Source organism: Pezoporus occidentalis, unplaced genomic scaffold (genome assembly GCF_034315485.1).
Source record: "Pezoporus occidentalis ecotype Australia unplaced genomic scaffold, CSIRO_AGI_Poc_V1 ctg19, whole genome shotgun sequence".
Classification (NCBI taxonomy): Eukaryota; Metazoa; Chordata; class Aves; order Psittaciformes; family Psittacidae; genus Pezoporus; species Pezoporus occidentalis.
The window spans coordinates 9,223,289-9,250,339 of NW_026913748.1; the positions used below are offsets into that span (position 1 = coordinate 9,223,289).

A 27,051-nucleotide genomic window follows, 5' to 3' on the forward strand; every position below is an offset into this window, starting at 1 on the left:
ATTTTCTTTTTAAACACAATAGACACACACACACATGCACACCTCAGTAAAGCATTAAATCAGTACTGTCTGATTTGCTACCTTTCTTTTTTTGTTTGGATGATGATCTGAAGAAGTAAAGTCCATCTGTTCCTAACAAAACAAGGGAATTAGAAAGCAGTATCTAGTTTAATCCCATAGAATTATTTGCATCTCCAAGGGGATCAGTTAACAGTATTCTGTTATAGACTGTAAATGATAGTTAAATGCTGTCCAGGAAGAAAAACTGTAAGGTATAAAAAAAAAGTCACTTTCTTTAATTAAATTAATTAATTAAATTTAATGCAACAAATACTCAGTTTTGACTGTTATTATCTTCTTTCAGGTGAATAAAAATAGTTTTTAATTATATCAAAGTAACAAAAATAAGAAATTTTATGTACACTGTAAGATTTATAAATTCTGGAAATAAAAACAGATAGAATTGTTTTAAATAAACAAATAAATTCTGGCATATGTAGAGGCTCCAAAGGATTTAAGAAGAACAAAGTAAGTTTTGCAAGAGACTCCCTGCTCTGCTTCACATATATCCTGTGTTGACAGGATATACAAACACTCATAGTATTAATTAACATATCCTCTTCCACAGAGCAGCCCAACACTTACAAGACACACCACAGCAAGGTTTTCAACATACTGTCGAGAACAGTAGTGTTTATATAAGAAATAGAGCTTTCTGAATGCTAATAAAATCTGTGATTGCCTGTACTAGAGACCCAAGGAAAACCCCTCAAGTTCTGCATTCTTAATTGCACCAGAATAGTAACAAGAATTTAAATAGTAACACGAACTGAAAATATAATTTTCAATTGGCAAAAGTCAGTCCATATTTGTGTTAACAAACAAAAAGTATGGTCACCACAAGAACTGTCCATACTGAGTTCGGCAACAATTCCTATTTACCTATTTATTTCTTTAATGCAGGTAGAATGATTATAAGAACCTGCTGGAGATCAAAGTTATAACTTAAAATAGAATATTTCAGTTGGAAGGGACCTATAACTATCTAGTACAACTGTCTGACAACTTCAGTGCTGATCATAAGTTAAAGCATGCTGTTAGCGCATTCTCTAAGTGCCTCTTAAACACTGATGGGCCTGGGGCATTGACCACTGTTTTCTGTTATCCTATAGGCTCTTCAACCAAAAACACCTGATAATGTATGTCACTTATGCAGACTAGGGGACTCCATTTTCTGGGAGTCCAAGGAAGTGATGCAATCTAAACTGCACACTGAAGCATGCAAACTAAAACTGGGGAGCCTTCCAAGTCTTGTTGCAGTTACAGACAAAACCAAAAAGAGAGATGGTACTTCACAGGCTCTTAAAAGTTACTGCAGCACTAAGCAGTAATAATGTAATTTTGGATGAGCTAAGAAGTAGTCTACAGCAGCTATGAATGCTGTAAACACTGGTAGATGTAGATATGATGGGCAACTGCTCCATCCTGAAATTAGCCTTCAAAATGCATCGTCTAGTAAGTACCTTAGCATAATGCAAAATTCTTTCACTGCTTCTGGAATGCTTTTTCTTCAACATTTGGTTTTCAACTCTTTTACAATTTAATAGTTAGAAAGTGGGTCTACTTCCCTATTGTCATGGCTTAACCCCAGCTGGTAACTCAGCACTACACAACTGTTCATTCACCCTCCCTTCCCTCCCTCTGAGCAGGATGGGGAGGAGAGTCAAAAGAACGTAAACCCCATGGGTTGAGATAAGAACAGATTAATAACTGAAATACAATATAGTACTACTGCTACCACTAACAATGATAAGGGAAATAACAAGGGGATAGAATATGAAACTAAAAAGGAAATAGGAAAAAGAACAATAAATACAAGTGATACACAATACAATTGCTCACGACCTGCTGACCAAGACCCAGCCTGACTTGAGCAGTGATCTGCCCCTCCTGGGTAACACCCCTCAATTTATATACTGGGCATGATGTGCTGTGGTATGGAATACCCCTTTGGCTAGTTTTGGTCAGGTGTCCTGTCTCTGCTTCCTCCCTTCTTCTTGTGCCCCTCCTCACTGGCAGAGCATCAAAGACTGAGAAGTCCTTGATCAGGGTAAGCACTACTTAACAAGAATTAAAACACTGGTGTGTTATCAGCACTGTTCTCAGACTTAAAGTCAAAACACAGCACTGCACCAGCTACTAAGAAGGAGAAAAAATAACTGAAACCAGGACACTTACACAGGGTCAACTCAGTTGCTAGTAACCAAGGCTCCCTGAGAGATGGTTTTCTTGGCTTCCTGGCATAAATTGTAATAAAGTCCCCTATGATAACATGAATGTAACACAAAGAAGAAAAACTGAGAAAAGCCTGCAAATCTGCTCTGCATCCTTCTCTACCCTGATGACACAACAGTCTAGTGCTTCTTCCTACAATACCTCCACGTTTCCAAGTCAGGTATACCTGAGCATAATACTCTCACAGTCTTTTTAATTCATATATAGCTCCTTATTTTTCTTCTTTCCTAGCTGCCTATTGTTATTCTTCTGGAAATGTAGCTTCCATCTCCTCAACTCTTTCACATAGCAAAGTGGTTGATTATTATTCATCAATACTAATCTGACTGCTTTTACAGAAACTCTAAAATGTCTCTTGACTTAATACAATCTTCAAATGCAAGTAATTCATACCCTACTACTGAAAATGAGGAACAGAATTTGCAGATTTACTGAACGTACTAGGTCTGGCTGGGATGAAGCTTATTTTCTTCACAGTATGGTATGTGATTTGTGACCAAAACAGTGTTGATAACACAGGGGTGTTTTAGTTCTTGCTGAACATTGTCAAGGCCTTCTCTATTTCTCACTCTGCTATCCCAGTGAGCAGGTTGGGAGTGCACAAGAGACTGGGGCAGAGCATAGCTGGGACAGCTGACCCCAACTGGCCACAGAGATATTCCATATTGTGTAGTATCATGCTTGGCCATAAAACTGGCAGCTAGTCTTGCTCAGAGACTGTCCAGGCACTGGTCTGCTTATGGAAGGTGGCAAGTGACTGTGTTATTCAGGTTTTTTTCCTCCCCTCTCGTTCCTTCATTTGCTATGTCTTTATCTTGATCCGTCAGTTTTTCTTGCTTTTGCTCTTCTGATTCTCTCCCCTATCCTGCTGCAGGGAGGAGTCAGGGGAAATGAACAAACAACTGGGTAGGTCCTTAGTTGCTGCCTTGGGTCTACCCCTACACTGGAAAAAAACCTCCATACAATTTTGTATGCTCCATTTCACTCTCCTAATCCTTCCAATCAATCTCAGCCTCTCATGGATCCCTTCATGCATGAAGAGAGTTATCGAAGCTGGAGTGAAATCCTGCAACAGAGTCATCCACGTAGGATTTATTAAACTATCAAAAAACGAATACAACTATCAAAATTACTGGTTTTTTTTCTCTTTATATACTGCAGCTCTTACATCCAACATGAAAAATACAGTGTGGGATTAATACCGCAGTTAGTGCAAACCCTGCTGATACACTGCACACAATTTACCTAACATATTTTCCTTCTGATAAAGAAAAAAAAAAAAAGAAAATAAAAAAAGATCATGGCACAAGGCACTTAAGTTAAATTCTTCATCACATCTGTAGCAAATGCAACCCAGAGGAATTTGAGCAAAATAAAATCTCTCACAATGCAAGGCAATAAACCTAAAAGCAGCACAGCACTTCACTGATAGGTCCTGGCTGTAAGACTTACTAGCTAGTGAACCTTTCAAAGGAACAGGAACATTGATCCACAGAAACTAACACTCTTCCCACTGTCTGATATGCTACTGCTATTTGTGTCCTTGTGAACTTATTATTGAATTCACCAATCATCAGGAGTGGACCATATTTCTGGTTTCAAAAAGATGTTTAAGGCTACTGATTTCATACTCTATTGGAAGCATCCAAAGCTTCAGAAAGACAAAGACTTTTAGCCAGCTCAAAAATACTACTGGACAGTACCTGACACAGATAAACAGGACTCAAGATTGGCTTTGCTCATTTTCTTCCTTGCCTTCACTGCACTATGCGCTCTCCCCAGTTCTTTCTCTGAAGGACCATTTGGGAAGGTTAATTATTCAACAGTTTCCAGAAAAAAAACAACAAAACAACAGATCACCAGCATTGCCCAAGGTCTATTGAGGCAGAGCTATGAATAGAACCGGACAAAGTTAGAGTCTTGTCTCTCCACCTGGAAAAGAGTGCAGGATTTTGGCAAATTAGAAAGCTCTTTAATAAACTCTATTGTAGCCTGGGTCTGCCACTGTCCAGAAACTACATAGAGAAATGTATCGCAGGAGGAGAAATGCAATTATTTATTTAGCTAGGGAAAATTGTTGCCAGAAGCAAAAAAAAAAAAAAAAAAAAATCTCAGGCTGGGCCTTAAAAGATGACCTGAAGAACAGTGGTGCTGGTTAGGGCTATGATACCTTTAAGTACAACAAATTTTCAGTTCCTAAAACCCTAAAACAGAAGTCAGGAATCTTGATGCGTAGGCTCCCACCAATGTATTACAAATAATTGTATAGGCCAGATGTAATAAATGTTATCAATGCTACAGTTATAATAGCACAAAGAAAGGTAATGGTGGATCTCATTTTCTCCTTCCATAGCCAAATTGAAAAATGTCTATATAGCATACATAAAGCTCTGAAATCTGATGGCAATCCATGTGGACATGGATTAAAAGTCTTCTTCACAAGCTACTCTAAGAATCCTGGAGTAACAGTATAAATTATTACCACATATCATCAAGCAGAAATGCCCAATACTCAGTTTACTACCATGTATTTGTGGTTTGCATTGGACTGATTGCTGACACCCCTTTAAAGGTGTATTGCAGCAGCTGGAAAAACTCAGCCCTCAACTGAGAGCAAAGTGCAGGAGACATGACCTACACAACCAGGGAGAAAGGTCAAAACTTAAGGTCAAAATAAATGGCATTTTCAGAGGAGCAAACACTATCACTTTCAGAGATTTATGCCACAAACTTCTCCCCGATGGCTATGTGGGAACCAGCTGTCAAAGAAAGTGTACTGTTTAGGAGCCAGCTGTCAATTTAATTCGAGTATCAAATAATAGAAGCTTGTTACATGGATGGCTTCTTTTAATGGACTCGTTTACTTGGTCTATGATTTGCTTGTGGTTTCCTTGAATTTATTACACCGCAGTTCTTCTGAATGAAGTATCTGACCAATGCAAAAATACACAAGCAATTTCACTGATAGCACCTAATCATAGCCATGAGAGTATAAACACAATGCTTGAAACACTTAGTCCTTTCTGATGCACTGTGAAGACAATTTTAGCAATTCCACACCATACAATAATCCAACAGTTTGGAGTGAACCACAAGCTTACTGCTCCTCAGGAATGGGGCTGCTCTACACTGTGTCACTCACTGGCAATCCCCCAGCACAGCCCTGGCTATTGGCACTGACTGATGCTGTGTGTCTCCCCAAAACCAGAGCTGCAGAACACAGATGGAGAAGCCAATGCTAGAACAACAGATGACAGTGCAAGCCACAACCAATTTCAGACAGAAAGCCCAGGAATGAAATAAACCCCATAAGAATGTGCAGAGGGTGTTTTCCTTTCCAGCTCAGTGAGAGATTTATCATGCCAATAGAAAACAGTTCATTTCAGGAAGAAAATGAATAAAAAAAAAAAAACAAAAAATATTATTTGATGCAGGAAAAAAAAAGGCAGTTGCAGAGAAGGTTTTGTTATCAGATAACCACAGAGATAGCTATGCCCTGGTCTAGTTTTTAACCGAACTGTCTGTAACACCAATAAAACCCCAGCCCCTTTCCCACTGGCACTGTGGTCAACCTTCTGCCTGATCTCTGAAGTAACTGAACAGTCATGCATCACCTTAGCACAGGGAATCAAAAGATAAACTTCATGCCATGACATAGAGGTTTGTGTGTCTGTGTGTACACATGCACACATATAAATATATATACACATAATATTATTAACTTTTTTTTTTTTAGTCTTTACTGTACTTGGAAGAAACGTAGCTCAAGATCAAGTGGTCATTTCAGAGCCCATGTACCATCTTCATCTGTTGGCACCCACTGACAGGTGTTTTAGTCCAAAGGACATTCAAAAGTCTTCCAAAAAAAAGGAAGTCTGTTATGGACAAAATTTGTTGCTAACATTACATTGTCACATTTTATCAAAGAAAAAAAGCCATGGTCCATTTTACTTTTAACATACAATGATCTGTATTTTCCAATATATTTTAAGTGAATCTATTAAATAAATGAGCTTTACATATTTACATAAACAAAATATCCACATTTAATATATATGTACATAATATAAATTATAATAAGAAAGCCAGGGAGCCTTCTATCTGCTTCATAGGCTTTCAGTGCCATGGATCTCAAATAAAATATTTCAGCTATTAATTATAAATAAAGTATTTTATAATAAGCACTTTTAACACATACTAATAATTCCAGTATCACTCAACTGCTTCCCACCCCCCTTGGGACAGCATGCACAAAAATCCCTCCCATCACAAAGGAAGAAAAGATACACATGGGATGCAGCAGAATGGTAATATGGTTGCTAAAATTAAAAAGTGCCCTGAATTTGAGAAAGTTTTAGGTTTTTTCCTGTTTTCTCCAGTTCATACATTTGGTAATACTGACAGCCCAGTTCTTTATGCATTCAAAACAGAGCAGAAGCAGTAAAATGTGCAAATTCCTCTCCAAACGTTGTGCCAATACATCTTCACTCAGAGCTCTACGATAATTAAGCCTTTTACTTCATTCAGCTCCTGGCATCCGCAACTAGAGTTTTTTGATGTATCTACCAGCAATGGAAGTGAACCAAGATCAACAATACATTTTATAGGACCAACCACACAGCACTTATATGGTAAGCATTTTCAATTAGTACCTGAATTCAGTTAAGCATTTCAGAAGCAAAAGGCTGTTTACACACCTCAAATTTACTCACAGGTCCTCATATTTTACTGACACGTGACAACCCCATCACATGTTTCATATGAAAAAGCTCAGAGCAGTATGACTTTAAAAGACCCCAAATTTTAAAGGACATGGTTAAGGCACTTACTGATACTGCCACGCTGTTCAAACAATGTACTCTTGAAAAACAATGATGATGACATAAAATGAAAAAGAAAGTGTAACACTCTCATAATGTCTCATAAAGAAACAATCTACTCAGTTTTTCACAACATGTCTTTCTGATTTCTGTTGCCACCTACTATTTCTGTCAACATGTACAATCAGTTTGTTGAGTAAACTGATACAGGATGCAGAAATCACCATTTAAAATGATCGCTTCAGAATTTTCCTCAGCTACAGTTCCTGCCTTTAGAACTATGTCAAGTGCCTGACTTTCGTAGCACACCACTAAAAAAGACAGAGTGAATCACATGCAATGTCTTTTTTAATGACAACAGTTTCACATGGTTTCTACTTCTGTCTTTCCTGATTTTTCTAGAAGTGGATCTTCACACTATTCTAGCAGAATGCTTTCAGCCACCAAACCACATCAGCTTTTTCCACACCACTTGTCTGTTCAGAAGATACCAAGCTAGGAGACTTCCAGTCTCTTTTATGGGCTTTTAGTCTCATAAATTTCGAAGCAGTTTAAAACCCAACAGAGCAACTGATAGAGTTCTCATGTCATGGATGAGTAACCAAACTTGAGACCTGTAGGGTGTCCTTCCAAGGGCAAGGTTAACTCTGCTCTAATGCCACAAAGCATCCTGCCATCACTTCCCTAACCTCTGAAGTCTCTCCCAGCCATCAACCCACTCAAAATAGGAGAGAGAACTAGGGATGCCGAGGTTCTTAGCCACTGCTTTTTGAGCTCTCCAGTTTGGTAACCTGCAAAGAAGGTGGTAGATGCAATAAGGGAGAGCAGGCTGAGGTGTGAGGGGTCCTGCACAGCACTGGGTTGTCAATGCAGACCTTGTTCTTCCAGTGTCAACGGCTGTACTGACTTCCAAAAGAGCATTTAACAACAGGCACAGATTTACACAGCAGAAATCTCAGCCTCATTGCTGCTTCTATTTCCATTACCAGCACAGCTATCAGCAGGATGTATTCACAGTGGAGGTGTCTGACCAGGAAAAGATGCAATTTGGCTGGCAAGGAACATGACTACATTCTGTCTCCACAGTGATTTGGCCATGGGCTAGAGAGTAGCATGTACAGCCAAGACAAATACTAGCATTTGTAGTAGGTAAGTGCAACAAGATTTAGGCATTTGTAAGGAACATAGCTTTTGACAGTCACAAAGCCTGCTGAAAACAGCAGGCCAAATGGGACTCCAAACCCATTACATCAAATCTAATTTCCATGAAATCCTTGTGTAAAACAAGAATAATACTATAAATCCCTTTTCCCCTAGCAGGGGATAACGTTGGGGAGGCGGGGGGGGGGGGGGAACACGTGTCATGAATGAAACCTATAGCACAGATAGACTCCTGAATGCTTTCTTCCTGGTACATATCTTAGCTATATGATCACTCATAGTTTTTTGATAAATGCTTTACACATTGCTCCCTTAAAGATTAGCATGTGGAAGCTCTCTGCTTAGCAAACCATAAAAACTTTTTCTAGCTAGCCTACTTAGTTTTATTAGGAATAAAGTCGCTTTGTTTTTTAATTTAGTTAACATACACACCCATGTCTGTACATACACTTTCAGATCTATATGCATAAAATATTGCCACCATGACATCATAATAAATATTTAAACAACAATTTTAACTTGAAAGTTTAGAGACTTCATGCCGCCTTACCATAAAGAGCTTTTGCACTTGTTCTTGAATTCTGCTCCCTCTCCGACTGGGCAAATGTTGGGGAACCATAGCCACTGGAAGAAAACATTTCTGGTTAACTTCTGACGAGATGAATTTGCCACACACAAACAGGCACTAAAAAAAAACCTCTCCTTATGTAGGACTACACATTCCTACAACATTGCTAACAGAGATAATGATACTGGATATTTGTTCCACACGATAAATATAATAAACTGTGTTGCACTTAGGCTGGAAGCTCTTCTGAGCTTCTGAGCTGTTCCATTAATAGATCATCATGCACAATGGGTGTGTGGTATACACATACTTACCATAATGTAAGTAATCAAAATCACTTAACAACAATAAAAATATATTAATATTACTACTATGCCAAAGACTTGGTAGGATTGTTTCTTTCCCTGCCTACGCAAATGTTAATTGTTTTTAACAATTTTAACTGCTTTTCATAAAAGACTCAAAAGGACTATCACTGCCTACAACACATGAAAAGGCAATCCCAACTTCATTCTAGTTCAACAAGAATGAATCATATACAAACTCACAGATGATAGCACAGATGCCCTACTCCATACAGGAATACATGTTCTTTGGCATCAGATTAGGATAATTCTCATTAGTGCTGCAAATAAGCCTTGTGCCATGCTTCTGATACAGGGAGAATCCTCTTATCTCAGATAACATAGCACTTTCAGGTAACAGTTGCTCAGTTGTGTTTATTGTGAAACAGTATTTTCTCACAGATGGAAAGGGCAGCCTCATCTTTTATGCATAAAAATGCATCCACTCAGAGCTAACCTCAAACCTCAGGTATATACAGACCTCTTCAAGTAAAATAATAAGTAGGTTATGGTTACAGCAATTTTTCTGCTCCAGATGATTCCATTCTGTAATACAGCTTTACCCTTACACTAATCAGACTGACCAAGATCAGTTAGATGGTATTTTCCAGTTCGGTTACATGGCTTGGAAACTGCACGTTCTTTCACAGAAGCTGCCTTTGTACTATTCCAATGGGTTCTAATGATTCTAACTGAAATTAAAGCCGACAGAAGAAAATACAACAGGCTTTTCGTCCATAAATGGAAAATCAAAAGCATAACCTTACTTCGTTTGAGGAAAATAACTTCCATATCCACCAGGAGGGGTGTTTGATATATGTCCATTCATTCTTATCGTCTCTTACCGAGGGAAACAATCTGGGAAAAGAAACAACAGCATACGAATTTAAGTCTCTTAAAAGATGAAGGTTTAATACAGATGCAATACAAGCCTAATGAGAAAATTATCATGGAAATGGGAAAGAAATTGCATCAACAAGCTAAATTGCTATTATTTGAATCATGGCGATGCCTTAAAGATCCGTTATGGAACTTCTCCCAATTGCAATTTGATAGTTATTGCTTCAAACAATTTATAATTTAGCAAAAAAAAAAAAAGCTATTATTACTGATACAATGGTCTTTAAGAATAGCTTTAAAAATAAAAGGCTGACTAAAGAAAGAACATCCTCTGCAGAAGTGAACAATATGTTCTAAGTGGCAACTTTAACAGTCAAGCATGTTTGATTTTAACCCTCTGTTCATTTCTTCCAAATGAAACTTTTAAAATGAACTTTTGATACAGTTTCTATGAAACTTTTCAGCAGAACTGTTAGAAAGATGCATTATAGAAACAAAACACAATTGTTGGCAGAAAACAAAACTTGGTTAGCTATTTTGGGACTAAAAAGGTGTTTGGTTTTTTTTAAGCAGCATCTAACATCCACAAAACCTTTCACATAACAGTGATACTGAAAAGGCTAAGATGCAATAGTTAAAAGAATTCTTTCTTCCCTTACTAGCGTCCCTATTTAAGTTAAAATTGACTCTGGAAAGTGACTTCTGAAAGCCTCTAAAATTAACCAATCTCCATTTAAATTTACCATGGGCAAATATTCTTTCATTTACACATACGTGAATAATATATATTTGAATATATCCCTAAATCTCAGTCATTAAATAGAAAAAAGATTTCTTCTAACACTGCAAAATAGCCAAAAGTACCTAAGATAAAATTTGTACCTAACAAAAGCTTCATTTCCAAAGTAAACACAACCTGCTATAATGTACTAAAGCTACCTTACAAAGAGCTTATCTTCTGAATCATTAAGTCAGCTTACTGCCTCACTTTTAACTGTTCTCTTCCTATTTTACAGAGAAGCAGCATCTGACTGACCTACAGTACATACAGTATTTTGCATCCACATATGTTCTGCTTCTTTCCTCTCTCAGGCAAAAATACAATCAATATCAAATTCTGTTCTCAGCTCTAAAGTCTTCTGTCATTCAAGAGAGGTATGAGCTGCTTTTGGACTTCTGTACTGAGAACAGAATAATTTTTATACCCTTCTAAGGAACACCTAACATCTACCTGAGATGCAGTTATCAAAGCTAAATAGACCAGAGTAATTGTGTGGAACTGTGGTATTGCCTTTATTGAGACCATACTTGGTAATTTTGCTTAGCAACTCATTCTTTTTAATTTTTCTTTTAAATCTTTGATTGCTCCTTGAAAACCAGCTTTACTGACATAACCACATTTTACTTCCATTTCTCCTGCACAGCCCCACAACTATATCACACATCCAACTTGGTAGCCTGTTTGGCTGCTCAAAGCCACTTTGTACAGAGTGCAGTACTTAGCAGCTGTCTCCAATAAATTACAGTCTGTGCAGAGTGCCGCTCCATTCATTAGCAATAATCACCTTTGGGAAGCATCCTGAAATCGTCCCATGACTCGAAAGAATAAAAATATTCACTTTCTCAGCAGAATTTGACAGGTCACTGTGCACTCCTTGTTCCATTTCAGCAACTGCATAACTGGTTCTACTCAGAGTGCTCTTCTCCAGCTCATACTGCCATTAAGCTCTTTAACACTTCCTATCGGCTATTAATTTTTATAATCTGCAGTCATAGCTCAGTTTGCTACCCTGCTTGTTTACCCTGTGATTAGCTTCCCAAGAGTGACTAGATCCAAAAACCTTACACAAAATTCCTCTACTTTCCATACACATAGTATTCAGAATCATAGAGTAGTTAGAGTTGGAAAGGACCTTAAGATCATACAGTTCCAACCCCCCTGCCATTGGGGTTTAAGATAATACTTATTTATTAATTTTATCTTCCATACCCTTTCAGCATTTGTGATCTGTTTCATGGCCCTACTCATAACAAATTCCTACTCATAACAAATTTAAGTGACATTTGGAAAAAAACTTGGATTTAGACTCTTTCAAAATTATGTCACTCCTCTGACATCTTAATCTGGCAAATATTTGGTTTGTTATTTGTACTCCACTTAATTTTATGAAAGTGGTAAAACAGGTATTTTAAGTAGAAGGAATGTAATATATTACAGCTTAAAGCTTCATCCTTTGAAGTTAGCATAACACACCGATTTTGAAGCAGCAATGAAGCTGAGCAGCAGAATTTCACATTAGGGGAAGAAAACATGCCTTGAGACTAAATACTTGCCCACTGTAGAGCATAACACCCTTTAGAGTAAATAGAAAAAGCTTTAAAATTATATTTTTAATCAAGTGATAATGAAAATCTGAAGTTAGAAATGTTTGTATTTCCAAAAAAAAAAAAAACCCAAAAATTGCAGCTCATTCTGCCAAGTAAGCATCAAAGTTTTAGTGAGTTTTAGCTGATATGCAAACAAAACACCACTTGCTTTTTGACAGTTGAATAAAGCCAACAGTATCTCCTGTCCCTTACGCAATTTGCCACTGTTAAAAAAAAATCACGTGCTTTTGAAATGCCAAGACAGCTACTTTGACAGGACAATTTTAGAGGCTATGCAATGCTTCTAACACTTCATTGGAGAAAACCCCTGATTGGGAATACAAACAAACCCTTTAGACCCATTATTTATAATTAGTCTAAATATTTATAACAGCATCAAAAAGCTACTGGTAATTCCCCAGAATTATCAGGCAATTTCATCTCTCATTTCAGGAAAACTAAATTTTTTATAAAGTGCACAATGAAGAGAAGGTAAAAATCACAAAAGGATAACAGAATGTGCAGTGCTTTGCTTATTATTCACTTCTACAGCTTTCTCTGCTGCATTTCTCATCTCAAATGCTCTTTCATCTCTTACAACCAGGCCCTTAGCAAAAGTCAGCTCGTGCATGCTGCAAAGCCATTGTCTATTAATAAACTCCACTTCCTCTTTAATCTTCCTTTTCACCTCAGCCCAGCAGTTCACAGCAACATATACTGGTGTTCTAGACTTTAAAATAAACATCCTTCAGAATTAACTGTATAATCCCCTTTTTAAGCAGTCCTGAAGTAGCAACAGTTCATTGTTGACATGCCCAAGAGTGGTCATGTCTTTCTCAGGATCCTGCAAAGAAATCATGCCTTCTCTGAACAAGAAATGTTTGAAAGCAGGAGAACAAATTGAGAATTTAAGAAGAAAAACAAGAAAATGGCCAAAATAGTAAGAAAGCAATATATTATTTTTAATGTATTTTGCAATTCCTAAAACCAAATAAATACTTTTTTTTTTTTTCCCACACAATATCAGAGACTGAACAAGAAGATACCCAACCATGAGTTCATTGCTGTCATCAGCTTTATATTTTAAGGGACTCTAGTATATTGATAGTAAGCAGCAATATAAATTACAAGGTTCCAGCTTTTGGTTCTCTAGTAGTCAATACTTACAGGTGGTCTAATCCCAAACATCCAATGTAATTACATCAGTCATAAATATTCATTTTCAAAAATGCCTGAATGCTAAAATAACTCTTCATCTTCCCCACCTTGTAGCACAGGAGCCTTACAAAAGCAGTACAAACTGTTTGCAACTACAAGCTGACACATCAACAACTCATGCTCTGCCATTTCCATTCCCTAGCAGGAGTTTGAAGGTAACAAAAGCCCCCAATTTATTTTAAAAAATCCCTTTTCTAGAAAGGCAAAGCAATCTCATTATAGAAAATGAGATCTTCCAGAGGCCAGTGCTCCTTTTAATTCACCCTGATCCAACCGGTCCCACCCAGTGGCAGATCCCAGTATAAGATGGGGGGGGGGGGGGGGAGAAATAGCTTAATGGTGTGGATATTAGAAATGATGGAGTGGGAAGGGTTAAGGAGAGGAGGATGTGGGGGAAGGAAAAGGAAAGGCAAGAACGGCTGGAACAATAATTATCTACCGATTAAGAAACTGTTGTTAGTAACAAGTCATTCTTATGACATGCCAAAAAACCCGCAAGAATTCTTCCTCATCTAGATAGCAGGCACAGGCTGTAACTCCAGCCCAAGCAAAAAGAAGTGGACAATTACAAGGTAACACTTATCCAGCAGATCTGACATTGTAGCAATGTCAGATAAGGACACCATTTCTCCACCCTTTCCCTTTTTACAAATATTACGAAACAGCAAAAACAATAACAAAAAAAATCACATGCATCTATGCTATGCTGTAACTCACTAAGCATTCAATAAACACGCTTCTTATTGCTTTCCAGCAATTCAGTACTGCTGTTCCACAGAATGTAGGAAAACTACAGAACTTACTGCATGACTTAATATTACTCATTTGGCTCTTCTCAAAGCTCACACTGTTCACCCCAACACACTTTCCTTCCTCATCCTAAAAAAAAAAAATAGTTATTACTTTTAAACCCCTTATTTCTCCACGCTGGTCTTGTATGTTAGCGTCTTCTCTGTGTCTGCCGCCTTGTTCTGATTGAACGCTCTCCTATTTGTATCTTTGCTCCAGCCACAGATTTTACAAGTGGGAAATTCCTGACAGAAATACATCCCACAGAGTCAGATGAAATGTTGCTGCTGACCTCTGCTTCAGGGCTTGCTTCAGACAACAACCAAGAGCAAACATGGGTGTTCAACATCTTGCCTCCAGATAAACACCGAGATGCAGATGCATGCATGCATGCATAAGCATTACTTCAGAAATGATCACTGGGGATTTTCCAACCTCAGTACATTGATATCAGAACTTTTCTGAGGCAAACCGCTTCTGGTTGGGCTGGCAGCAGCTTTGCACTGTAAAGTTTTCCATTTTCTATTACGGGGATCAGGGCATCCAAAGGCTGGTCAAAAAGGGGACAGCAAAAATCACACAGAAAACTGCAAGCTAGACCCTACAAGTGATGCAGTTTCAAGATAAAACATTTGGACTTCATTCACCTCTACTCTGGCTGCTGTCCCCTTTGCCTCTTTCAAGCCATTATGTTAATGATAAGGGGATGAAGCTTTCAGGGAAAGGAATGGGTGGGTACTCCAGTATACACCCCTGTATGCAAGCATCAGGACTTCAAGCAAACATGTTAATACAAAAGCCACAATGAAGTAATTTTGAAAATCCTCTTACTTTCAGGCCTTCTCTGGAAAGAGAAGTTGTCCAGGATGGCCACAGAAGTAATTCCACTGCATTTGAGTACACAAATCTGGCACTGAGTTGCATCCTGTGTTTAGATTTTAACACATCCCCAACCAACCTTTCTGCTAGATGCAAAGTTAGCTAAGTGGGGTTCCTGCTAAAGAAACTTGGGTGGGGAGTAAAGGAATGGGTGCGTCCCCTCTCCCTACAAATTTCACTCCTTATGGAAAGCTGATCTTAACCCTAGAATATTATTTACCTGTTTATCTAAGAGGGCATAGGGGTACGAGCATTTTGAGAAACTAAAGACTGTGACAGAGAAATGAGTGCAGCTCCGGCCAAGCAGGGGACCACACCACACAACAGGGGACACAGCACTGTCCAGGAGAAGGCATTTGTAAATGTATTCACCCCCACCTCCACAGAGTTGCAGAAGATGAGTTCAATCAATCCTGCTTTATCCAGTTTCAAAAAGTGTTTTGATTTTCATTGACACTTTCTGAAATCTAGTTTTTTTTTCTCACTCCTTCAGTAGAAGGAGTATGCTAAATTAATCAGCAGTGCTCCTTTCAGCAGGAGGGGTAAGATAAATGCATTAAGAAAATTTAGTGACAGAATTATCAAAACAGGAGACTCAATATGTTAATGGAAAACCAGTATTCAGAGCAAGAATTGTTAGCTGAGACACTTCCTGTTGAATAAACTAGTAAGACTAAAAATGTCCTTTATACCTCCTTGTTCCTACTATGACATTTTCCAGTGCCTCACTGTTAAGGAAATATTCTAACAATACAATTAAGATAGGTATCTTTTATTTTGAAAAGGGGAGAAATATGAAGACCAACAGGAAGAACTAAATGAATAAACTTCAGACAGATCCTGTTCAAAGATTTAGCTCTTATTACTGCCACAGTAATAAAGACCCTGCTTGAAAACAGGTTCTTATTCTGGCATGGTAACCTACTTCCATTCATTTCACCCAGGTCTGGGCCATGATTTATAATTAACTATATTGAAAGAAAATAAAACAGCTTTACAGATACAAAAGCTTCAAAGACTTAAAAATCCCTATTGCAACAAAGGAATGTTAATAAATGTGCCAAGCACTAAAGCCACCACTCACTGCTATTTTTAATTACGGAATTACTCACCTCATCTAAAGCAAGATGAGTAGTTATTAATTACCAAGATCAGGATAATTATGCAGACCTTGCAGAAAAGGTCAGCATAGCTGGAAGACCAGTATCTTTTATACAAGAAAAAGAAAACAGAAAAAGGAAAAAACCCACAAAAACCAAACCAAACCAAACACCCTCCACACATACTGAACAGTCTAAAGTGGAAGGTGCCTATGGCACATGAAGGTGTTTGTAGAAGGAAGCAGAAAAAGGAGATTATAACGCCTTATAAAAATCAGTGTCTCCGGTACGTCTACCTCAGGTATTTGAAGAGGATTAAAGAACAGTATTTCAATGGAAGAGGTCATGGATTTAGAAAGTTACCGGCATACTGCACCAGAGCTTACTTTGGCACCTCATCTACAGCATCCAGGAATCCCCCTGTGCACCTGTGTGGACTCACATAAAGGACACTGGGAAAACATTTTCCATGGGACAAGCCCCAGCACTATCAGTAACTTCTCCCTTGCAGTGTTCAAAGAACAACTATAAGACAACTGCAAAGAACAAAGATCCTATCTGAGTTTAGTATTTATTAAAATTCAGAGCAGTAGTTCTCAATTCATACTTGACTTTGAAGGCTACTGCTTTTATTCCAGACCTGAGGAAGGACCCCAAAGCTTGGAAAGTGTCTACATTATTTCCAACCCGAAGCCCCCATCCAAGTACAGTAGAGTGAGCTAGTAAAGGATACTCCTTTTACCCACAAATCCTAATCCAGACAGTGCACTCAATATCTCCACCTGAAGAGGAATGTACAATACATGGTTTTGGTTTGTGGTTTTGTTGTTTGCTTGAAAAAACGATAAAAAATTTACTTGGAACCACTGACTGGCGAATACAGCTGACCCAGCACAGCTAAAACAGTTTTATTGCTCTTCTTCACACTCTCTGCCTCTTTTCGTGACTTTACTTTATTCTTTTTTACATCATACTTCAAACAAGATCATTAGGTTTCAAAAGAGGGCACTCCAAACACCAGTTTGAAAGTCAGCTTGTGTTGTACAACCAACAAGACATCAATTTGACTTTAGAAATGAAAGCTTATAAATGGTATTATAATACTAGCGTGCATCTTTAAATGGGCCAGCAGAAAACTCAGCAAGAAATAGTGTGCAAGTGGTGCTTCTTTCCAAATGCCATACAAGCATATGCTTCCCACCACCCTGAAGACACCACATGTCAAAAGTTCCATGGAATTTGGACGTACTTTTCCCTTTCATGTTGAAAACAGTATGTGAGGCTAGTTAATGAAATATTTCTGAGCAGTTTCTTGCCCTGAAGTACTTGTCAAAATGTTAAAAAATTATGAGAATTACTGTAGTGGTACTGCAAGTGTATAAAAATGAACAAGACAACGTCTCTAGGTGTTTTCTGCTGTTGCAGATAAAGTTTTCTTTTCAGTCTGGCAAAAAAAAATGCATGAACTCCAACATAGTTATAATACTGCCTGCTGCTGCAAGTTGACCAAATGAAACTGGCTTAACTACCTACCCACATCTACTTGCAAGCTTAATAGCTGCATCATGACACACTGACATTATTAAAATTAGCGTGGTAGAGTCCATAATAAAAGCTGTACTGAAACTATATAATGACATACTCCAACCACACCATTAAAATTAACATGAAGGAGGAAAAAGGATAGTAACTTTCATCAATGCCTCTCTAATTTAGTTTAGTAAAACCATGGTATGATCTGACTCTTGTTTTCAGACATTTACTTTCTTTAGTTTTGGTGAAGTTGCCACATTAGCTTTTATCCTGTAGCCAGACACAGCATTCTTATTTATTCTTCACATGGCAGCAAACACAATAAACCATAACAAAAGCTCATTTCCATTAAAATCCAACAGCTAATTACTTAGAAGAACCAATTTCTAGGCTAGTAGTAGGCTACAATCTTGAATTAAACAAGATAAAATAAGTTAAGTAGGAGCAACATCCACTGATTTCATGATTACTCTAAACACCTGAATGCATGATATCATAGGCCACCCTTTGATTTTACCCTTTGATGATACAGACCCCACATGGCTTATGAAAATCTTGATCTTTTCCACCAATAAAGTGCCCCAAATGCCAATTCACACAAGTCTGAAAAGCCTCAAACTTTACTACAGGAAGGGTTTATACTCTGCATCTTACTGTAAGAGGTACATTTTCTACAAGGTTTAAAAAAAAAAAAAAAAGGCAATTTCTATGCAGTTCAGTGAAAGAAAAGGTAGCTGCGTTTAATGAAGGTGAACAAATATGTTAAAAGTTACTGGTCAGACCACAGCATATTACCAATGCCAAGCTGAAAAGTAAACTCACAGTGGAGCTCAATAGCAAAACTAAAACTTTCCTTTTAAAACTTAGTAAATGAGCACATGCTATTCTAATCTAGGCTGAGAAAGTTGGGGCTGTTCAGCCTGGAAAAGAGAAGGCTGCATGGAGACCTCATAGCGGCCTTCCAGTATCTGAAGGGGGCCTATAGGGATGCTGGAGAGGGACTCTTCATTAGGGACTGTAGTGATGGGACAAGGGGTAATGGGTTAAAACCTAAACAGGGGAAGTTTAGATTGGATATAAGGAAGAAGTTTTTTCCTGCTAGGGTGGTGAGGCACCGGAATGGGTTGCCCAGGGAGGTTGTGAATGCTCCATCCCTGGCGGTGTTCAAGACCAGGTTGGACAGAGCCTTGGGTGGCATGGTTTAGTGTGAGGTGTCCCTGCCCACGGCAGGGGGGTTGGAACTAGATGATCTTAAGGTCCTTTCCAACCCTAACTATTCTGTGATTCTCTGATTTACTCTTCAAATTTCTCTGTTAAGAAAGGCCTAAATCATACAATGTGCAACAATGCTGATATGAAGAAACTCATGACTTCAGGTACCATGACTTAAAACAAACACCACCATCACAAGTTTTGGGGATTAAACAAGATTTTAACACTAGAAAAGTAAAGCATTCACATTCTCAGAGTTAATTTAAAATATTCCCCTAATATTTGTCAGTGTACTTGGAACACCATGTATACATGAAAGTATTAAATTAACACGTAATACCTGGAAAGTATTTGAATTAATTCCAAATTTAGTCAGCAGGCTTTCACTTCTCATGCATACATGAAACACATAAAAAGCAGAATTTGTCTTCAGAGCTATGTCATTATGAAGATATAGTGTACAGCAGCAACATTTCCAGTACCTGTGAGTCAAGCCTCTGTGCCCTACCTCAGCATGGAGGTTTGACTCTCAAGCTGGCTTATAGACACTAACAATAGAAAACTAGATGTTATTTTTAAAACTTACCCTGTGTTTCAGGAATCCTATTTCTTTCAAACTCAGGGGCCTAAGAAAATTGCTTTGTCTTTAAACTATGGGGAAAAATGCTGCTCCTGAAAGTTGGTATCTAAACTGCCATCCAGTCACTCAATTGATTACTCTCTCTTGTGTTTTCCATTAATAGTAAAGGACATCATGAGAAAGAGCCTAAATACACAGTATCCATGTGGTAAGGTAACACCAAAACCAAAACCACAGGAACTTTAAAAATAAGGCAGAAGAGACAAAAGATAGAATAAAACAAAATTGATTTTTAAGGAGAATTGGAAAATAAGTTGCACTATAAGCTATTTTAAGATCCAGCACCAGTAGTCACTGACTTCTACAAACTCTGTTCAGTTTTCTCATCCATGAAAGAAAAAACCCATATTGCCATCCCTCAGGGTGCTAAGTGAACCAATTGAGATGTTCAATTTAATACTGTCAAAAATACAATTTTCCAGTTGTCACTGGAAAATATGCACTGGAAAAAGACATATGTTTTTCAAGGGAACATTATTTTTTCTTTTTTTCCTTTCTACTTCTCCCTACCCTCCTTGACACTAAACTGGTAATCTAAAATCATTTCCCACTCCACAGCAGAGTGGAGTAACAGAGGTACAAGAAGACCTGCGTGACTTGTTTGCTTGTACAGAATTGTGAAGTCAAATGGCTAGTCCCTTTATGTTATACATCATTTTCCTGATGTTCTTCCTCCTGAACCATGAATTTGAAACAATAAACTTCAAGGGCAACTTCCCCTCATACAGGGTTAAGAACAGGCATATGACTGCGCAGTAAGATACATGACCTTGAACACAGTCTATGCAGTTCTCAGCACTTTCAGGCACACAATAATTCACCTGCACCCAAACATCAGCAGGTTTGGAGCACCAAAAATCTTGAGCATCGGTTTTTATTTACATTAATGTTCACAAAACCCAAAGAGCTTATATTGCATTTCAGTGCGTAAACAAAAGGCACTATCTTAAACATCTAAGCATAATTGATCAGTCCACACTGGGGCTACAATTATTCAGCACAAAGTGATTCAAGTGTAAAAGAACTTACTTAACTGAGTCACAGCTGAAGGAAGTCACACCCCACCATGGTATTAACCATGTATTTCTGTAACTCAGCATTTATTCTGTGGAAGAAAATATACTGAACAATCATAGATTCCACAATTTGTGGGAAGAAAGTTTATTTAAACTTCTGGAGTTTCATGTCTCTGATTTTCTAGTTTCTATTATTTATGTTTCTGTACAGATACAATTTTCTCCTCCATTAATCTGGGGCAACCAGGTTCAAATTGTTTAGATGTGGGTTTGTTGGGTAGTTTTTAATTCCCTGATCAGATGCAGAAACATGTTTTCCAAATCAACAAAGTCATATTTCCAAAAGCAGTCCCTGATGTGAATGCCCACCCTTGGCAAGTTGCAGGTTTGACTCTTAGAAGTAAAATATATATTTTTTTTAATTTCAATGCCCTTATAATCACATACTAGGTTTCCAGCAAACATCCAGTGATTAAAGATGGCAAAATTAAAAACCTTTATAAAGAAAAGATTGTAATCACTGCAAAATGGTTGGCTCCAATTTCCTCTAATTGTGGAGTCTGATTTTTCACATATCACAAGAAATTTTCATCCAGGAATTTGTCATTGCTGGTTACCAAGCCAAATTTAACAAGCTGTCACTAGAAAGGGATTCCGAGATACTGCAACTAGGTATTTTATTGAATTTTGCTCATTCATTGCATTGAAAACAGCCTGCTGAGGCATTTCCAGGGTCTTTTTCTTTTAAAGCTGATGTCAGATAGGTTCCCAATGGAAACCTCAGACTGGGACAGGGGCCCAACGTACCCTGCTCCCATGAAACCTCAGAGGAGCTCTGATTTTTCAAAAGTTTCCACAGGTTTTGAAGAAAGCTAACTTGCAGAAGTCTTCTAGAATACAGATTTACTGCTCTCTATCCAGTTCTTTTATCAGAAATAAGCATACATCAAATAAGCGTGAGTGGCAGAAAGGTAAAAGGTAGACAGAAGAATGAACGTAGAGGGGAGAAAGGGAAGGCACTAGAAAACCCACACTTGGTAATGCTCTTTGATCTTTTCCTGCTTGGAGGGCTGATAGACGTGGTTGGGGAAATCTGAGTGCACTATTCATTTCCCTGCACTTCAAGAATTGTTCTGGAGCTGATTCTAATGATCTTAACATGATATAAAGAAATACCCACCTAATATTCTTTTTTTTTGGGAGATACGGTTACCCTCCTACAGAGCTAAGAAAGAGTTAAATATCTTTACCTTTCAAGATGAGTCACTATTTCATGAGGATCTTGCACAAATGACAGTCATTACAGATCCTATAGGTTGACTGGAGATTGTTTTATTGCCCTTTCCCCCCACTCACCTGAAAAACTATTTGGACCACTCTGTATCTCTTTGGGACTGAACAGAACTGCCAGACTTTACAGGCTGCTCAACTTTCAATACCAATGATACTACCACAAAATGAGTTATACCTTCAGATGAAGTAAGAAGAATTACCCATGGAGACAGTCCTTAAAGCAATGAATGTTACCTTAAGAACTATTTTCTGTAAGACCCTTATCCTTCTGGTCACACCCATGTGGCTAGAAAACAGAGCTCTGCAAAAGACACTAGAGAGAAGGCATCCACAGAAAACTTTTGAAGGACAAAAGCCTACATAAATAAAGTTTTCTCCCCCTTTGTACACAACTAAGGAATCCTGTTTATCACAAAACTTCACCAGATCCTCAGCAATAATTCAATTTTCTTTACAGAGTTCTGAGTTGCCCATACTGTTGTACATTTTCTATTTGGTGGGACTGACAAGGATATTTTCTCCTTTTCCAGAAGGCACACAAGATAAACTTTAAACTCATAGCCAGTTTCAAAGGAAAAATATTTGTCCTACACAAAGCCTCCATTCAGAGTCCCTGTTTTTACTACAGTAAGAAAAATAGCTGTGCCCTGGATAATTTGTTCACGTATGCCAATAAAAGCACATTGGATTAGAGCCAGTACTTCTAGCAAGCACCCAAAGACTTCTAAAATCCTATGAACAGCAGAACTCCTTTTCTCTACTTATCCTTTTTCTGTTTGCTGCTCTTACTGCAGTACTTATTATTTGTCTCTATTACGTTTTTCTTTGCATTACTGTGAGAAGCAACTACAAAAGAAAAATAAGACTAAAGGATAAAAGCACTTTTAAGAGAAAAAAAAAGCTCTCAGATCTCTTTATACAGTGTTTAAACTGTTAAGCATGTACCCTTTTGAACTCCACTCTAATTAAGAATTATAAAGACTAAAGTCTATTCATGTTTTAGAGGTATAAAGAATTTAGAAACATACTAACATAATTAGGTACACCTGCTTTCATGCAGGACTGTGATAAAGATGCTTGCTGCTCAACCTAGAGCAGGTCTGTGGCAGAGCCAGGGTACAAAAGAACCTGGAGAAAATTCTTGAGAAGCTATCCAGATCATAACAGGATTTATAGTGCGTATGTGCTTCCCCAACCCCAATGTTTTTATAAACAGTTTCTCAAACCATCACAGAAAATGGGGATGAAAAAGAAAGAAGTCACCTTATACCCTTAAGAGTGAAGAAACTATGCCAAAGTACTTCTCAAAAGGTATTACTTCCCAACCTCTGCCTTGGGTCACTAGTGAGAAAGGCTGAAAACCAGGGTGTCATTACTTTACTCCGAAAATGTTTTTTTTTTTCCCAATATATTATCTCAATCCTTGTTGCAATATAAACTCATTTGACACTGCTTTTATCCACAGCATACCCAAAAAATATATTAGGTTCTTAATTTTAGAAAAAGGAAAAAAAAAGGTAATGCATCCAATCAGTGTTAAAATGGGCTTATAAAAATATCCTGTTCCTCAGTCTTGCTTGATCAAGAATATTTAGCCTACTGCTACCTCCTCTCTCTCTCATAACTTATCACTCACATCAGCATTGCAATAGGCCTACGAGGATGTTGTCTCATGCATATCATCTCGTATGTTTTTCCAGCTAAGCAATCCAAAGTAAGCAGACGTCAACTTCTATTTTCCCTTAGGGGCCCACAAGGCAAGTTTCAAGGGGAACAATATTCCAGTTATTTCACCTATATATTATCTTTTATTATCACAGTGTTTTTCTAAACTGTATCCTCTTACTTCCTCAACTTTGTGTAACCTCTTCTCTTTCCTCATATTGTTTAATTCAGCTTTATGCTTTTCGCCTCCTTTTCCTTTTGTCATGAACATCTACATGCGCATGACTTTCTGAAACAAAGTAATTCAAGACAAAATAATCCAACTGCAGCTTCAAAAATAGTTCCTGATGTAGACCAAAGCCTTTAAAACAGAGACTTACCTTGCCATCCACATTGTGACTGTCCTTCCTCTCCTGTCTGACTGGGTTGGATGACCACCGAGACAATTAACAATGTCAGCTGTAAATACTGTCTTTCCCAATAAAAGTAACAAAGGCATTTGAGGTAGGGTTTTTTTGTGACTGGATGTGGCAATTTATGTTTCCCAGCTACTGCAATTACCTTTCCGAAAGCTCAGTCATTCACAGGTAGATTTAGGTGAAACAACAGAAGCAATTAGTACTCTAATTGTCTATGCCTCCTTTCTGCCTTTACAAAGAGGCAAAAATGTGACATCAAAATCCCAACTTCTGTCTGGGAGCCAGAGTTTGAAATCCAGCACAGGTGATCAAAACTGAAGCTTGTGAGGATTAGGACTATTGCCCAAGTAAGATTCAGCACCAGGCAGTTTACTGGCACACCAGAAGGTTGTCAGATGTCCCATCTTTGTCCCTCCACAAACAACTTAGATAGCCCCCAGGTTACTCACAACTTGGTCACATTCCAAAAATTCTTGCCACAAACCAAAGAGGTAGCTATTAAGAGACTCCCTACCCCAAAGTGGTACTTTGTAGAAAGCCTGCTGAACATGCTTCTCAGCCACTTTCTTATGCTCTAAGAAACAGACCTAAATGGCTTTTTTAATCTTCTGTTCTCTCCAGACTTGCCCTTACCCCAACACCAGCTATCCATATGTTACTTCAGCAATGTGTTAACCCACTTTTATTGCAAAAAGAGGCCACAATATGATGGGAAACCTCCACAGAGTGCAGTCAGCAATGCAGACCAGTGAGGATTTTGCATCAGAGGCACCATGCTTCCTGCTGCTGCAGTCTCCAGCTGGACGCTGCCTGCCAGACAGCAACACAGCAGCAGTGGCTGGCATTACTAAATCTCCTTTAGCCAGGTCTGAAACACTACGTTTTGTCCTGTTTCCACAAGCAAGTCAGAGATGCAGCCTGCTGCTCAAGTAAGACAAGCTTCCCTGGTCAGTGTGCTGAATGATTGCCCACCCCACTGAAAAATGGCCCTGGGGCTTCAGCTGATCAAGGCACAGCAATGACTTGGGCGAGGGCAGACCTTCAGTCACAACTCGAGCTAGTACTTCAGCAGCAACCTGCCCTGTGTCATGCTCAGCACAGCTTTAGGCAAAGATGTTTCTGTAAATACCCAAGTGCTAATGGTCTGTGAAGACCCCTCCCAAGGCAGAGCTGCCCCACCATATTTCCCTTGAGTCATGCAGAAGGGCTGGTGGGAGCGAAGCCATTAATTGGGATGTTGCATTGTGTGGTGGGAACGGAAAGGCCACCAAACCATTTGCTGTCCATGCATAACAAGATTAATACTCCTACCCAAAGGCACTGATGCAGTTAATATCTAGCCAAGCTGACCAAGCCAACCACCTTCGTGCTCTTTGTTGAAGGGAAAGACAGCACGGCTTCAGTCCAGAGCACTGAAGGTGACATTTAGGCAAAATACATATCCAAAAAACATCTGCTTCCTTTGCCAGTACTCAGCTTTGTGACTCAGCTCTTCCAAGCCTGGGCACATTTCAGCCAGTGCCAGCCTCACAGGTGATGTTAATGGGAGATATACGCACCAGTTTTCTCTAAACAAAGTTAGAAACTCTGAGTGAGATTGCTGCTGTATTCAGACTGGGGAGGCCAAAGGATTACAAAAATTAAAAAGGGAGAAGGACATTGGAGTCAGCTCTTTTCCTGCTACAAGACTTCTCTCCTGGGCACAAGCTTTCCAGTTTTACAGCACCTCTTGAAAATCTTACACCCAAAGAAAAAACAAAAACGCAGATGAGACAGAATAGAGTCCTTCTGCCAGGAGTAACACACTGCTGAGAGCACAACCGTGCTGCTTTCCCCCTCCTGCCCGGGCACCCCTGTGATGCTTGCACAGTGCTCCTGTCACCCAGGAGTTTCTCTTGTACCTTAGGAGGCCCCTTGATATAGATTCTCACACCTGGTTAAAGGAAAGGGACATCAGGTTTCAGCTGACAGACTTCAGACCTGCTAAAACCCACATTCATTTGGAGAAAATACTGAGAACTCACTACCCAGGGATGTACCCAGGAAAGCTCACACCCTTTCAGGCTCAAATAAGGGCACTTGCTGCCAAAGGTCTCAAAATCCCTTATCCTTTATGGAAGAGGTAAGTTTGTTGCCCCATCTTCCTCATTGTTTCTTTTCCCAGTGGAGAGCATTTATAACTCAGTTTAGAAAAAAATACCCAGAATATTTGTATGCTCCTGCTAGGAATGTATTAGAAAAAACATAGATTTGGGGGAGGGAGGGAATCCATTATCCTACAAACAGGGAGATCCCAACAGACATCCTAACATCTTTTTCTGCTGCCCAGATCAACTCCAAAGCACCAGGGACTCCCGTGTCGTCCACTTCTGCCAAGTTTTAGTACTGCTTAGCAGATGGTTACTTCTCACTGTGCATAGGGCTTTCCTCTCCCCAGCACTGAACGTTTTGTGTCATCTAGGAAAAGAGGCACTGGTTTGCCAGGTTTCATAACCAGTTACCTTCACACTTGCACAATCAACAGCATGACCCTACTCTCTTGCTCGGGTTTGGCACAATAAGAAAGCTCAATCCTTCCAATTATGACCAGAAGCAGCACTGCAGCCCTAGCGCATGCAACCAGACAACTCTAGCATGTGATGAGAAGGACAAAGTATTTCAGTAACACAAAAGTAGTGGCAGCGATGGCTCTCCTTCAGAATTTCAGCCATACATTGTACAGTACCCTCATTCCCAGTAATGAAGTCTGTTATCTGCTGCAGTTCAGTGTGTTACTTGCTTTGAATGGTTAACAAAGAAGTCTTTAACCACTGTAAACGGCCCTCAGTAGGTAAGATAGTGTCTAGTGAAGGAGGAGATGATATTCTCTTGAACTTGCTCTTAAAATGGAAA

The 27,051-nt window shown here is 38.7% G+C and overlaps 1 protein-coding gene across 8 annotated transcripts in view; it reads right to left on the reverse strand.

Annotated features, from left to right (window-relative positions):
• EPS8 (EGFR pathway substrate 8, signaling adaptor) overlaps positions 1-27,051 on the reverse strand; it is a 136,309-nt gene that overhangs the window by 44,187 nt on the left and 65,071 nt on the right. For 7 of the 8 annotated variants that reach the window (XM_062616728.1, XM_062616735.1, XM_062616730.1 and 4 more), the window contains 2 exons: positions 9,956-10,046; positions 8,827-8,900 (listed from right to left, as the gene is read on the reverse strand). In XM_062616728.1, the coding sequence (XP_062472712.1) occupies positions 8,827-8,900; positions 9,956-10,017 (136 nt within the window). In that variant the 5' untranslated portion in view covers positions 10,018-10,046. Of the gene's footprint in view, positions 1-8,826; positions 8,901-9,955; positions 10,047-14,416; positions 14,493-27,051 lie in introns of all 8 variants that reach the window. The other variant, XM_062616731.1, reaches the window with a different exon arrangement.